Source organism: Tubulanus polymorphus, chromosome 4, assembly GCF_964204645.1.
Source record: "Tubulanus polymorphus chromosome 4, tnTubPoly1.2, whole genome shotgun sequence".
Classification (NCBI taxonomy): Eukaryota; Metazoa; Nemertea; class Palaeonemertea; order Tubulaniformes; family Tubulanidae; genus Tubulanus; species Tubulanus polymorphus.
In genome coordinates, this window is record NC_134028.1 from 11,226,418 (window position 1) to 11,239,725 (window position 13,308).

Genomic DNA, 13,308 nt, shown 5'->3' on the forward strand with positions numbered 1-13,308 from the left:
CTTCAACAGCCATATATCACTTCAAATGTCTTAAAATTACAGCAAGCAGCAAGTCAAACGTAGTGGAAGTACCTAACAGTACAGCATTTTGAAGGATACACGTGTTTTCATGCTTCTTGTAATCTTAAGACATTTTCAGTAATACATAGCCATGGAATTGATGTATATTTATAATGGACACATGTGGTTTTTAGGTTAAAGGATTTGCTGGGTTAATGCATAGTTAGTTCAGATAAAAAATAATGCCCATTGAATTGGCAATGAAAATGGAATAATGGTGTGTATAGGTCAAACTTCTTACTATGCTATCAAACTAGCAAATTTGAAAGGGAAAATTGTTGAAATTGCATATTCGCTTGGCTATGAGAATCATTCATTGGTCCTGCAAATCCGAAACAAATAAGAGTCTAGAGTACCATTGCCAGTTCATGCCCAGTTCTTACTGAATCATGTTATTACGTAAGCACTTACGTGCTAAATAATGCAACATTTTAATACCAATATCTTGACTAAAAATGTAGAGGCAGTTTTCTTGAAACAGCTTCATCTTTCTTAAAATATCATTGAAAATTTCAACAAAATAACCGTGATATCAAGAAGTCTGGAAAATATCAAAGAGCTCAGCTGCATATTACAGGTATGTGATTATTCAATATGGTTTCTTAAAACAGCATGTAAATTCCATAATTTTATAATTCAAAAATATTACTAGTTTCTCAATAATGAATATCACATTGGGCAGCTTTAATATTATATTTTTTACATGCTGTTTTTTAATTTGAAAATATCAGCATAATCAACTGATTTCTACTGAGATGTTTTTTAGACATGTTGATGATACCCTAATGTTATTCTCTGAAAATCTTCAATGAATTCAGTTTATCTATCACTTGAATAATACAAAATAGGGCAAGCGATAAAGCAGTAGTTCCCAACATAAGAATGGTTTACAGATGGCCTAGGGCTCAAATGATGATGTTCATAAATCAGGCCAAAATAAATTCATAAACATGAATCATCTACATTATAATTGCAAAATGTGATTTAATGAATTGTGACTATATACTGGACAAGGATAGCTGAAAAATGTGCAGAGGACAAATTAAACGTTCATCAAAGTATTAGGGTATTCTAAGATGAACATAGGTCATTTGATTGAACTTCAACCAATTTCAATAATGTATTCAATGTTAGAATTATGTAAGTTCTCTCAACCGGCTAACAGATCCACAAAAAGCATTAATCTCTATAGAAACATACAAAGAAAGCAACAAAAGCAAGGAATTCAATGAGAAAAGTTCTCGAACCAAGCCCAGTAGCTAAGTTAACAAACATTTAATTGGTCACAAGTTCTAAAGAAGAAACATTGCATAGTTATGTATTACCCCAAGGTGATCGTTGAATGTGGATTGATGGACGACGACGCTCTAGATAATATAGGCAAGCAGAAAATGGTGTGAGTCTACTATTAAACGCTACTGATTATTGATTATAAATGATGGAAAATTATAACATAACACACAATGACCTGGCTGCCAACCATCATCTTTACAGATATAAGAACAGTCATGAAAATATCTATAAGGAACCTTACATCAGTATGATGTAACACTACAAACGTACACCTTTCATAGATAGGAATTCCAGGCACACTGAATCGATGATCCGATGATGAAATATTAGAACTCAGTAGTAGTAAGAAATGAAGTAATATTCGATTACAATCAACCTTAGTTTATCTGTAACACTAGGGATCTAACTTTTTAGTCCGGAGACTTCAAGAGATTTTCGCATACCATTAAGAGATTTTCGCAAACAGTAGTTCTAGGAGATTAACTATAAAACCTATACACACAATGAACTAAGCACACAGCCATTAGGCCATCCCAGAATAATTGTCTGTTTGCCGTAACACCGACCCATGTTATCAGGATGAGTCAGTAGGTAGCTAGAATTTTTTTTGGCAAAATTTTTGGGCGAAGAAAAATTAAATTTATCACCATTGCTTACATGAAAACAATATCAGAAATCTGCGTTGTGTACGGGATATTTGTGTTTAGCCTAGATTTCAAGAATAATTTTAAAAATATAACTTCGTCCAGAGCCTCATCTCTGTGTTCAAAATGAAATAGTAGATGCGCGCTTTTGCGTTACCAGCTTGAATGTAGTCACTATGAATGAATGGGTGGCAGCTTATAAGAACACTGCCAGTTTCCTGAAAAATTTAAACTAGGCCACACGTCGAGGCATGTTTTCGGCAGTGGGTCAGCCGTTTTTATAAAAAATAAAATTTATTTCAATGAATCCCAGAAAAAAGGTTTTCACTCGGCACCTTTGAAGTCGGGTCGGTCGGGTTACAGCAAACAGACCATTATTTTGGGATGGCCTTATAATATCCAGTTAACATTTGTCTATGTAACGTCTCGTAGCTACAATACACTAGAAAGCAATCTGACACCAGGCACCATTATTAGGCATAAACAAAAGAGGTCAAATACAGTCAGTACCCGATAATTTGCTATTTTAATTCATAGAATTATTCAATGTGTTGATCTGCATAAGATATGTTGAGCGTCTAGTCAAAAAAGTCGATAGAGAACCAACTAGCGACTCTCAAACCATGAACAGACCGATAATAAGGGCACTCAAGTATGAACACTTTGATTATGACCAGCTTGTGGCACCATTGTGCTTTTATTGACGGAGACCGGAAATCAAGGTCATTCACTGAATACAGGTGGCTGGGTACGGAATTAGGATTTAATTAGTCGTAATTCTCACTGGCGGAACCAGCCTACTACGAGTACTGCTTGAGCGGTACTCAAGATTTCCCCTACATTTTCGATATAGAGAATATTTGCCTGCATGACTAGACACACAAAAATGTATCATGTTTGTCTCTCTGATACTTGTCGTATATGTAATCGGGGCACCACAGGCACTCTAGGCTTACGGCTTGGCGATTTAAAAAAATGTAATTCCTGTTTTAAAATTGCTGCGATAGCTTCGGAAGTGTTTTGAGTTTTGGCACCCGGAAGTTATATAATATTACGATTCTAGCCTACTATGTTATGAGCCAGTGTCAAGAAATACTGGCTTTCGTCTGCATGCTAGACTTCAATTGTTGGTACTAGTAGTTGGTTCAATTGTCAGATTGGGTTGGACATACATACCACATGTACATATATGTATAAAGTCAATCTGGAACATTGAGGCCTGGTGTATGCACGGAAGTGTGACTGTGTGTCCTTAAGCAGCAAGTGCTTGTTATGTCCATGTATGTGAAATGTATATAATCTCCATGGTATTCTATCTTGTATATTCATATTTCTCTGTTAAACTGTCTGTATAACTTCTATATATAATGTGTGCTAAGAACCACTGAACTGTACTGTCTGTTCACAGTCACGGTCTTCAATATAAATATCTGGTTTTGTGAACATGCAGGCAGTTCGAGAGTTACGGCCAGACCAGTACTACGTAAAATAAATTGCTGTTATCTGAAATGTGGAAGTCGTTGGTCTTTAATACTTGACTTCGAGGAATTCGCAACAAGATTTCCAGAGGATTCTCAATTGGTCGTAACAGTGCTCGTGGGTGTAAAACATTCAGGAGTTTGGAAGATACTGATTTGATATTCAGTCATTATATGGTGATATCAATTTCACTCTAGTTTTCAGGGTGAGTCAGTAGGTAGGTAGAATTTTTTTCAGCATAAAAACTATTTCAACGAATCCCAGAAAAAGGTTATCACATGGTACCTTTGAAGCGGGGTCAGGCGGGTTACGGCAAACAGACAATCATTTTGGCATGGTCTTATCATCAACAGCTGCGCAGGTGTAGGTAGATTTCTTGTGCCTGTATGCACCAAGTAATGTAACAAGTAATGTTAATGTACCTGTTTGCACCAAGCCGCTTAAACCGAATAAGTTGTCACAGTTTGATAAAGAAGCGCGTAAATGCTCAGGGGATATTGAACATATCATTAAACCCTTGTATTGTAATTGGTCAGCATTATATATCGGAATGCTAAGTTTTGGAAGATTAATTTAATAAGACCATCAAAAAGAGTTAAATGTTCAAATCCTTGACTAAGATATTGACTTTTTTGCATCTATGCTCGGTGAACTGCATGTTTTATTAAGCAAATTAACCGACTTGGTAAAACAACCCTTTAGTGCAAAATACGGTAGACTAAGACGGTAAAATAGTAAGGAAAAATCACTAGTCACATTGCGGCACAGAACAAAATATGGAATTATACTAAGACTAATACTAACAATAACTCTGACTAAAGATACAAAATTTGCATTATGACCGAAGCTCGAGGGACCATGTAGAGAATTGGAATCAACTGACTGGTCATGCAATGCAAATAATTAAGGAAAACGAAAGCCTAATAATCTAAATATATTAACTACTATAATAACCCATTAGCACCCAGGAAGTTCACTACGTAGTGTGTATTACTCCTCAGAAAATTCATGGGAAAATCCATATTCATCTTGATACAGAATAGTTCATTCCCAGTTTTTCACATATCACAAGTTTGTGTTATTTTGTAGCAAATAATCAAGGCTTTCATATGATATAAGATTTGGTGAGGTGGGCCACCAAAATTGTGTTTTTTTGGCCCCTGAAATTCATCCAGGCTTACTTGCATTTGAAATGAGTGCACAGATCTGTCATATCCATACTCCAAACACTCAGGAATTTCAAATAGGAAGATGTTGATTTCTATAAGGTATTCTGAGGACTTGGGTGTCTACTTTGTCATAAGCTTTTGGGTTCGAATCCCACAATAGGGGCCTAACCGTTTTTAGGCAGCAGACGAAAAAAAGTGTCAGGGTGGATTTGGGCAACTTGAGGGTAATAGGCAAGGCGGATACAAACAGCTTGAGTGCTAAAGAGTTAACAGAGTAGATACATACAAGACCGTGAATATATATCATATGATACCTAACATATAGAATTAGCCTAAATTACTGAAGGAAAGTCCTAGAAACTATACTTTACTCAGGTTAACTGAGGTCCCGGTCAGGTATGATTAACATCCATAAAATGGTTCCTGACTACGGAACTCAAAACACTCTAAACAGTGACCTAATTTTATTCACGCAGTGATTTTTACAATAGCCTGCAGTAAAAGCCAATAAACCACTGCTGATGATGCTCCTCCGCGATAGAATAAGAGCTCCAGATCTATTTTTGCAGTGTATTTAATCTCATTCGTGGGTTTTTTCGTTAAATCAATGACTATAAAAACTGAATGCTTAAGTTCACGGTAAACATACATGACACATGCCAACACATTAGTAATAGCTCTTTCATTCCTCAAGTGCTAAATATTAGAACAATTTTCAGATACTGTCAAAAAATTCTCTAAGTAAAATTTTTTCACGCATTAACTGAAAACTTCATAAGTCTCTAAATTCCTTTCATGTTTTGCCACAATGTTCCATAATCGGGGGGCAGAGAAAGGAAAAGATCAGTAACAAAACCATTATAAAAAGAAACTAGCGACAATGAGCCATTGATGGATTAACTTCAGTGCTATTCTCGAGATTCTAATATTTCCTACCGTCCAAATCATTATAATGATTCTACAGTTGTTTATATTCTGAAGACCTAAGTTTCTACAGGAATTTAAGGGGTAGGGGACAAATACAGATTATTGGAGTATGAATTAGACACAGAAACTTAAAGAGAATAACAAAAAAACGGAAACCGATTCATTTAGGCCTATACGCAATAAGCATTTACACAGTTTAACAGGGGCCAGATTTACTGAGGTTGACTGTATATAAAAAATCTCCCATGAAAATATATCTAAATTCTATGCACACAATCATGGATGGTTGACAGCCCTGAATCAGAAAGATATCTGTCATCAATATCATTCATCTATATGCAATCAAGACAGGTGGCAAGAGATAATGAAAGAGACTTGGCAGATGCATTTTGATATTCTTTGTATTTGCAGAATGGCAATACAATAACAGTTAAAACTTGATAAGAAGAAAATAATTTGGATGAGCTAAGCTAACTTATATAATCAAAATGTGAAAATGAATACGAACCAGGTATAAATACAGTGGCTACACATCCAAATATATGAAAACAGTTAACTTCAATGAAAATTGGGTGATCACTGATTGAATACACAAATTTCATACATGAATTTAGAACTTTCCTTCACCCTAACCCCCAACATCAGTGATCGATGCTCTTATGATGCCCTGCACAAATACTGTCAATTCCTTAACAAATGGCTCTTAGCAAAATGTAAGATTCCTGACAAATATAATAGAATTGGCTGATGTAAATCCATCTCATGTCTAGTAGACATTATTCCTAAAGCCTAGCCTACATCAACACTGCAATTGGAGACAACTAGTTGCAGGGAAGTTTTCGGCTCATGAGAGCACCTGGCTGGATACAATCAGTTGCTTGAACGTGTTGATGTGAGCTAGCTAATGACTGGTTAGCGTCCATCTATCTCCAGTTCCAGGCAGTTGCCCATGTTCTACTTTTGAGCAACTAGTTCTACTCAGTTACTGTCATATCCGTCGATGTGAGCGCTCCATAATCGACAACAAAGCAATTTGGAATCCAAACTTGTCTACCTGATATTCTCAGCATGGATACATACATGTATAAAGGCTACAGGGTGCAGGCATCAGACCACAATTAGGTTAATAGCTCGAAGATGCGTAGAGCCGGACCCCAAAAACAGTACCTAGAGTGAAGAAGAGGTCCCCAATAAATGTTGCCATAATTTCTGCAAATGGGATAGGTAACGAATTTCGGTTATATGTATGAAATCCATTGATCCTGAGAGACAGATTGATGATGAAATAAGGGATTCCCTGGACATTTTTTGCTTGGAGTAAGGGTACCAAACACGGTGCGGGATTCCCTTAGATATTGGGCTCGGATGTACTGGCATACCTGTACTGGGATACCCCTCCTTTCTAAAGGTTTGATTATTTCAAAAGTTAGGTTGGGTATGTGGGGCGAAAACCACTTCAATGCGTAGCTAAGATGCTGGCCTATGAGCCATAAGCAGGATTTCCCCTGAATTTACGCGCTTCTATATGAACTAAACTCTTGAATATCTTGTTTTTACAATAGGATATAGAAGATTTTGGAATAGTGGTCTGAGCTCTGCATTATACATAATTTGAAATGTGATTGGGGACTGCACCCATATGTACATATACAGGACAGCTATCTTGGGTCATTGACATGACTTACATCATATGGAATATTCCATGAAATCACTTATTGTCTTGAAGAAAATGTTCTGTATAAAGTGAATATATTTACTGCAACGTTTTGGCTATTGGGCAGTTTTTATCAAACCAGCGTTAATAGTGATGGATATTTTCTCAAAAGGGATTGATCTGTAACAAATATGGAAAAATCTTACGTGTTGGAGTTTATGTTTCCATATAGCACAATGCCATTACTAGCTTAGTGCTAAATACAGCATAAGTATATTGTATAGGATACGATATCTTATTAAACATTTTCATTTAACCTTGACTTGAAGTAGACAAGGTTGCAGACATGAGGTAGATGAAAACAATTCAATTGTAGTGAACATAATTAAATGTTGACAGAATGCAGCCACATAATTATCACCCAATGAATACATATCATTTAATAACAACATAAGCCTTTCCTTACCAGGAAACATTTCTAATCCCATTTCTCTTTCACCCATGTTCATTTCAGCCATTTTTTGCAACGGTGGTGAATTTCGGCCATCATCTTTTTCCGATTCAGATTTCTCCTCACCATGAATGACGGCTATACCCAGACGCAAACGTTCAGCATATGATGTGGCCCTTTTCACAGAATTAGGGTTACGTGCAACAATAACTGCATTTCGATAGTCTGGAATCTGTTTAGAAAAATGAAAAAAATATCAAAATTGAAATAGATAGCCAGACATTCTTGTTGGTGGCAAGGGACCGACAAACAGGGTTTAAGGGGGGCCAAAATGTGGCTAGGTCAGCTGAAATAGTTACCACTTGAAACTTAATGCAAGTCATTATACACATTACCCTGAATCAAAAATGAATGGTGCCAGACATTTTTGGAGGTGGGGGGCCTGGGCCAGACGGCCTAAATTTGGCACCCTTTGTGACTAGGCTAGGTCAGCTGTATTAGTTACCACTTGAAATTTGCTGCAAATCATTATACACACTACCCCGAATCAGAAATGAATGGGGCCAGACATTTTTGGTGGTGGGGGCCTGGGCGAGACCCAATCAGCACCCTTGAATGGCTAGGTCAGCTGTAATAGTTACCACTGGGTTAAACAATATCCTTATCATAGTGGGAATCAGAAGCTAAGGCTGTTTTTTTTTTATTAGTTGGATATCGGATCCGCCGCAAAATATTTCCGATTTAAGGTATGAAAAAATTTTTATTTTTATTCCCCCGCCCCCTTATTCTTAAGCATGTGTATGGAAATAAAAACAAACGTTCGTAATTTTTGTGGTCGGGTTAGGTAGCAACGCCGAGCACGATGTTTAAGTGGTTCGACTTGCACTTAATTTTCCCACTTTTCTTTGTTATTTGACATAAGATAGCTTTGTAACTTGCTCAGTAAGTCTGAAATTTGTTGCGCTTTCCTGAGTTTGTTAATATAAGAAAGAATGAATTTATTTCTGAAAGAAGAAATTGAAGGAATTCTATAAAATAAAATTCATTTTCCCGCCTGATGTCATGCCGCTTCTTGTATATCATTGTATTGTATATCGTAGGACTAGAAACATTTTTTGATGATATTTAAATTAACAACGTATATTTGGTTATGATATGAGGCCTAGGCAAGGACATAAAACCAGCACTTCTCATGTGCGTAAGCAGATAAGATTTGTGGCCGGTTCATCATGTATCACGTGACTAAAACAGTTTTCCGATCCTCACTTCAAAAGTTGAGAACTAAATGAAATTAATTGTTGTCATCCGATTTAATCAAACTAAGATTAATAAGCATCTTGTACTGTGCTGAAAATTCCATGTTGATGCGCGGCGTAGTTTGCAATATTTACTGCGGAGCTGTGATGATAGCGCCCTCATTTAGTAATACAGGTAGCTCACCAAAATCAACGAAGCCGTTAATCTTTAGATAATCTATTGATAAAAAAAGATTTGTTTGAAAATATTTGAACTAAAATTGATGATGTTGATTATAAGATTGATTATTCAAAAACGTTTGTATCGATATGCGGATGAATTTTAAACAATACTAATTTGCATAACAAGAGGCCCAAAGGCCTTGTACCTTCATGACGTAGTAGAAGAAGAATGATTCAGTATTCAAAGTTTTACAGAATGATTTACATTGTAACGATGTAACAAGTTTTAAAATAGTTAAGAGGTATAGGCTATGTGGCGATAATGTTCATTTTCTGTTAATATATCCTTACATGAAAAGACAAGCCCATTTAAGCTGCCCCAAAGATCACACTACACGAAAAAATGCATCAAGAATTGGTGTAGGCATCGTGCTGAAAAGAAATCCAAGATGGATGGCAACCCTGGTGGCCATACTTGAACTCAATTTTCAATAAGGGGTAGACATTTCACCTACTAAAATTCTTACACCTAGTATCTTAAAAATGTATCAAGAATTGCAGGCTGTTTAGTGCTAGAAATTCAAGATGGCTGACCTGGTGGCCATATTTGAAGACCGATGACCTCCATATACAAAAGGCATGACCCTGACAGCTTGACCCTGATCCTCACACAAAATTTTGTGGAAATCCACCAAGAATTGCGGGCTGCATCATGGAAACAAGAAATTCAAGATGGCCACCCCAATGGCAGCCATATTTGATCACCAATGACGATAGGGGTGGACATCTCGCCAGACCCAATCTTCATGCTAATTTTCAAAAAGATTCATCGCAAATTACAGGCAAATTACTGTGTCGAATTCAATTCAATTGCAGAGGTCCTTGCTTAGGCCTATGTAATGGGAGTCAATTAAGATTCGACTTTTTGAAAACCAGCACAGATGCCTATTCAAATCACATGTAATTAAAAAATTCAGTGCTTCTCAGTTTGATGTCCCTGTTTTCATCGCGTACGTGGTTAAAATTATTGTTTACATCGAACGTCTTCAACAGCTGATACGACCGCACCCGCGTCTGTCAATCATCTTAATTGATTCATATACTAAAATGCTCACTATGAAAAACTATGCAGTGGATCAATCCGGAATTTTTCAGTAGATTGTCAGACACTAGGTACCTTTCTTTAAAGGTTTATTTGTTGTATGTCATTAACAATCAGTTATACAGTACGTTATTCATAACTTTGTAGCGGCGCGCCGGCAGCGAACGCTCAAGCAAGGTCAGTCACGTAGGCCAATGATAACACGAAACAGACCACGGATTTGCCGGTTAAGAGAGATAATTCCACACTGTAATTCCACTATTCAACGATCGACACACAGCTCAAACATGGCGCTGCCATTCAATACGCTAGTCACGATGTATCTCTACACACATCAAAATCACACTTGAAAAGTGTTGACTTATGAGAAACGATCGAAATCTAGCAAGCATTGGGAAAATAGCAGCACTATAGTTGAAAAAAGTTGATAAACCACCTCCGACTGTCTAATCATTTAAAAGCTTTGCTTTCACATGGAACTATTTCCGCCTTATCACAGGTGCACTCTGCCGCCGTGATTCGCCCATTCAACGATAAAGACTTTCCCATGGTCTTACTATCGGCATTTTCTAATAATTAAGGGAAATATTTTTAAAAAGCAAAATTTCACACTCTGCATTAATAAGATTAAAGTATTCATTCGTTTGACAAATCTTCCTCTGAACTCCCACCAACAAGTTAAAAGTGGCGACACGAAAATGACGTCATCGACTCACTACCATCTTATAACCTTCATGACTATGTCATGAAGGTAAAAAACACCATACTGGTGGACTAACATTGTGTAGCATATAGTTGAAATTGAACGCATGAATTGATGCGGCTTTTTCACTACGATCAAGCCTTTGTGCGGGTAATGTCTCGTTGACCTCTACGTCATACTTGCACTACGATATGATGTTAAGGTAAGTGATTAGACGATTACGTAACAGAGTAGCAACTACGAGAGATCGTAGACTGTGGCCTCTGTTCGGCGTACAAGTTTCGCTCTGACGTGGCAGTGGCCAAGTGTTGTGTTCAGTACTTCGTTATGATGGTCTCATTCGTAACTGTCACTGAGTTTCTTCGATCGAACCTGTTTCTAAACCGACCACATAAAAAGATTCTTTCTAGTTTTCCACTGCCACATCATCTTTTGACATCAAACACAAACAAGAAACGAAATTCTTAATATGGACTTTCATATATTTACATGAGAGTACATATGTTTAATCAGCATCAAAATTAAACATTGGAACTCTAGATTACAGATTATAAGCAGTACAAATGAAAAATAGTGAGAACTATTGGATTGAATTCAAATGATGGGAGAAGACTGACTTTTTACAGATAATAAGATCGAAAATAAGGATGGAAAATATCAAGAAAAAATGTCTTCTTTCGAATTATGAATGGAAGCGCATAGGCCTACTGATCTTCGGCATGAAGTTTTTGGCAGAATTTCAGAGAATCCGTGCTCCAAGTAATCAACAAGAAAATTAACTTTAATAAATTATTTGACGCCTGCTAAAAAATGTAGAATTTCTGGGATAAGCTAATGTGGAATTGCAAATTTGAAATCGAAGTTTTAAGAAATTTGGGGAATTATTTATGAGATTTGGCGATTGGGTAGATAATACAGTCTTCGACTGGTCTAATTAAAAAAAAATTGTGACCGACTTCGATTCACTTTTGCTCTAAGCTGGTCTGCAACTTCATTGCCTCCATATGGTTGAAGAAAGAGCTCTTCTGATGTCTGCTTCATCATGACTTCGAGCATATCATGTAGCCAGCCGACCCGGTCCCGGGGCCCGGTTTGGCTGTCACTCGATATCCTAGACTTGAGTCTGGGTTGAAGTAGACATCGTCATTTAAATAACTTATTCATGTTATTCTGTATGAATTACCCATGTGTCTTGTAGTTTGTATTTTCTTATTCTAAAATTTGTAACTTTATTGAATTTGGGAATTTCATCCCGGAATTTCAATGTAATAAGGATCAATAAAGTATTGAATTGAATTGTCACCTTATACACATGCCATCAGTGGACGCGGAGCCGTATATGACAGCTATGCTATTATAGATTGCTAATCTCATGAAACCTGCATACCCCTAATATCGAACATATTTTCTAAAACATTTGAATATTGAAATTATTTGTTTACACATTTTTATATAGACCGCTTGTAGCCGCCGATGAAATTCACGCCGTCCTACTCAGATCGTAGGTAGCTTCGTCATTCCACTAGCATCCCCATGTCAGGGTCTGACTTTTATATCAGACTTCCAAATCGTGTATACATCCGCCATTTAACCGAATAATCAGATTTACTTATCATTTCTATTTATGCCTGCCGCTCCTGATATAATCATACATCCTTTACTATTACAATACGTCTTATCATGATATTCAATGCAATATAACATTTCGACGTTCAAATAGAGGTCATTATATAATCACAGGGAGCCATTCTACATCTTTATCAATAATATTTTGCCAAATAGCTTGTATGTGTACACATAAACCTGTGACGTTTTGCACATCGATTTACGGTTGTCGTTTGTAAAATGACGCTGAATGGTTAACATTGTTTAGGTTTCATAATGGTAACGTTTTATAAGGCGTCAAAAAAAGCCTAAGATGTCGCCCATGATTGAATCCAGAAGTTTTCATGAAAACCTGTCTATTGTTACGATCTCCATCACACACAACTGCATGACGATTCATCATGAATATACATAGTAACCAGTTTTCCCCACTGACCAAATAGACACTCTCCACTTTCATGGTGTGACGATTTCTATTCACTGTGTAGGCGGCCTACTAAGTTTGTTAGACAATTTATTTTTGTAAATTGAAAAATTTCCAAGTTCCTTATTTTACGGCCCTTCTATACAATTCACTGCTTTTCACAGCCAGCCACGACAAACCCTGGCAGTTGAATCATTTGCAGTTTCCAGGAAAACTTTAACTAGGCCACATACGAGGTGCGCTTTTCATATACATGCACAGATCAATACGGTACACCACATAGCAGCGAGTCTGTAATGAGCACGTGTGTGAAGCCGTAAAAGGGCATATGTTCTTCCGAAACGAAATGTAGTTCAACAAATAAACAACTAAATTCATA

The 13,308-nt window shown here is 36.8% G+C and overlaps 1 protein-coding gene across 4 annotated transcripts in view; it reads right to left on the minus strand.

The window, feature by feature from the left end:
• The window catches only part of LOC141903166 (phosphoribosyl pyrophosphate synthase-associated protein 1-like), a 104,379-nt gene that overhangs the window by 41,134 nt on the left and 49,937 nt on the right, over positions 1–13,308 (minus strand). The window contains exons 6-8 of one of the 4 annotated variants that reach the window (XM_074791188.1): positions 7,693–7,909; positions 6,081–6,098; positions 1,386–1,427 (exon numbers count right to left, since the gene is read on the minus strand). In XM_074791188.1, coding sequence (XP_074647289.1) covers positions 1,386–1,427; positions 6,081–6,098; positions 7,693–7,909 — 277 coding nt within the window. The remainder of the gene's footprint in view (positions 1–1,385; positions 1,428–6,080; positions 6,099–7,692; positions 7,910–13,308) is intronic. The other 3 variants (XM_074791189.1, XM_074791190.1, XM_074791191.1) reach the window with 3 other exon arrangements.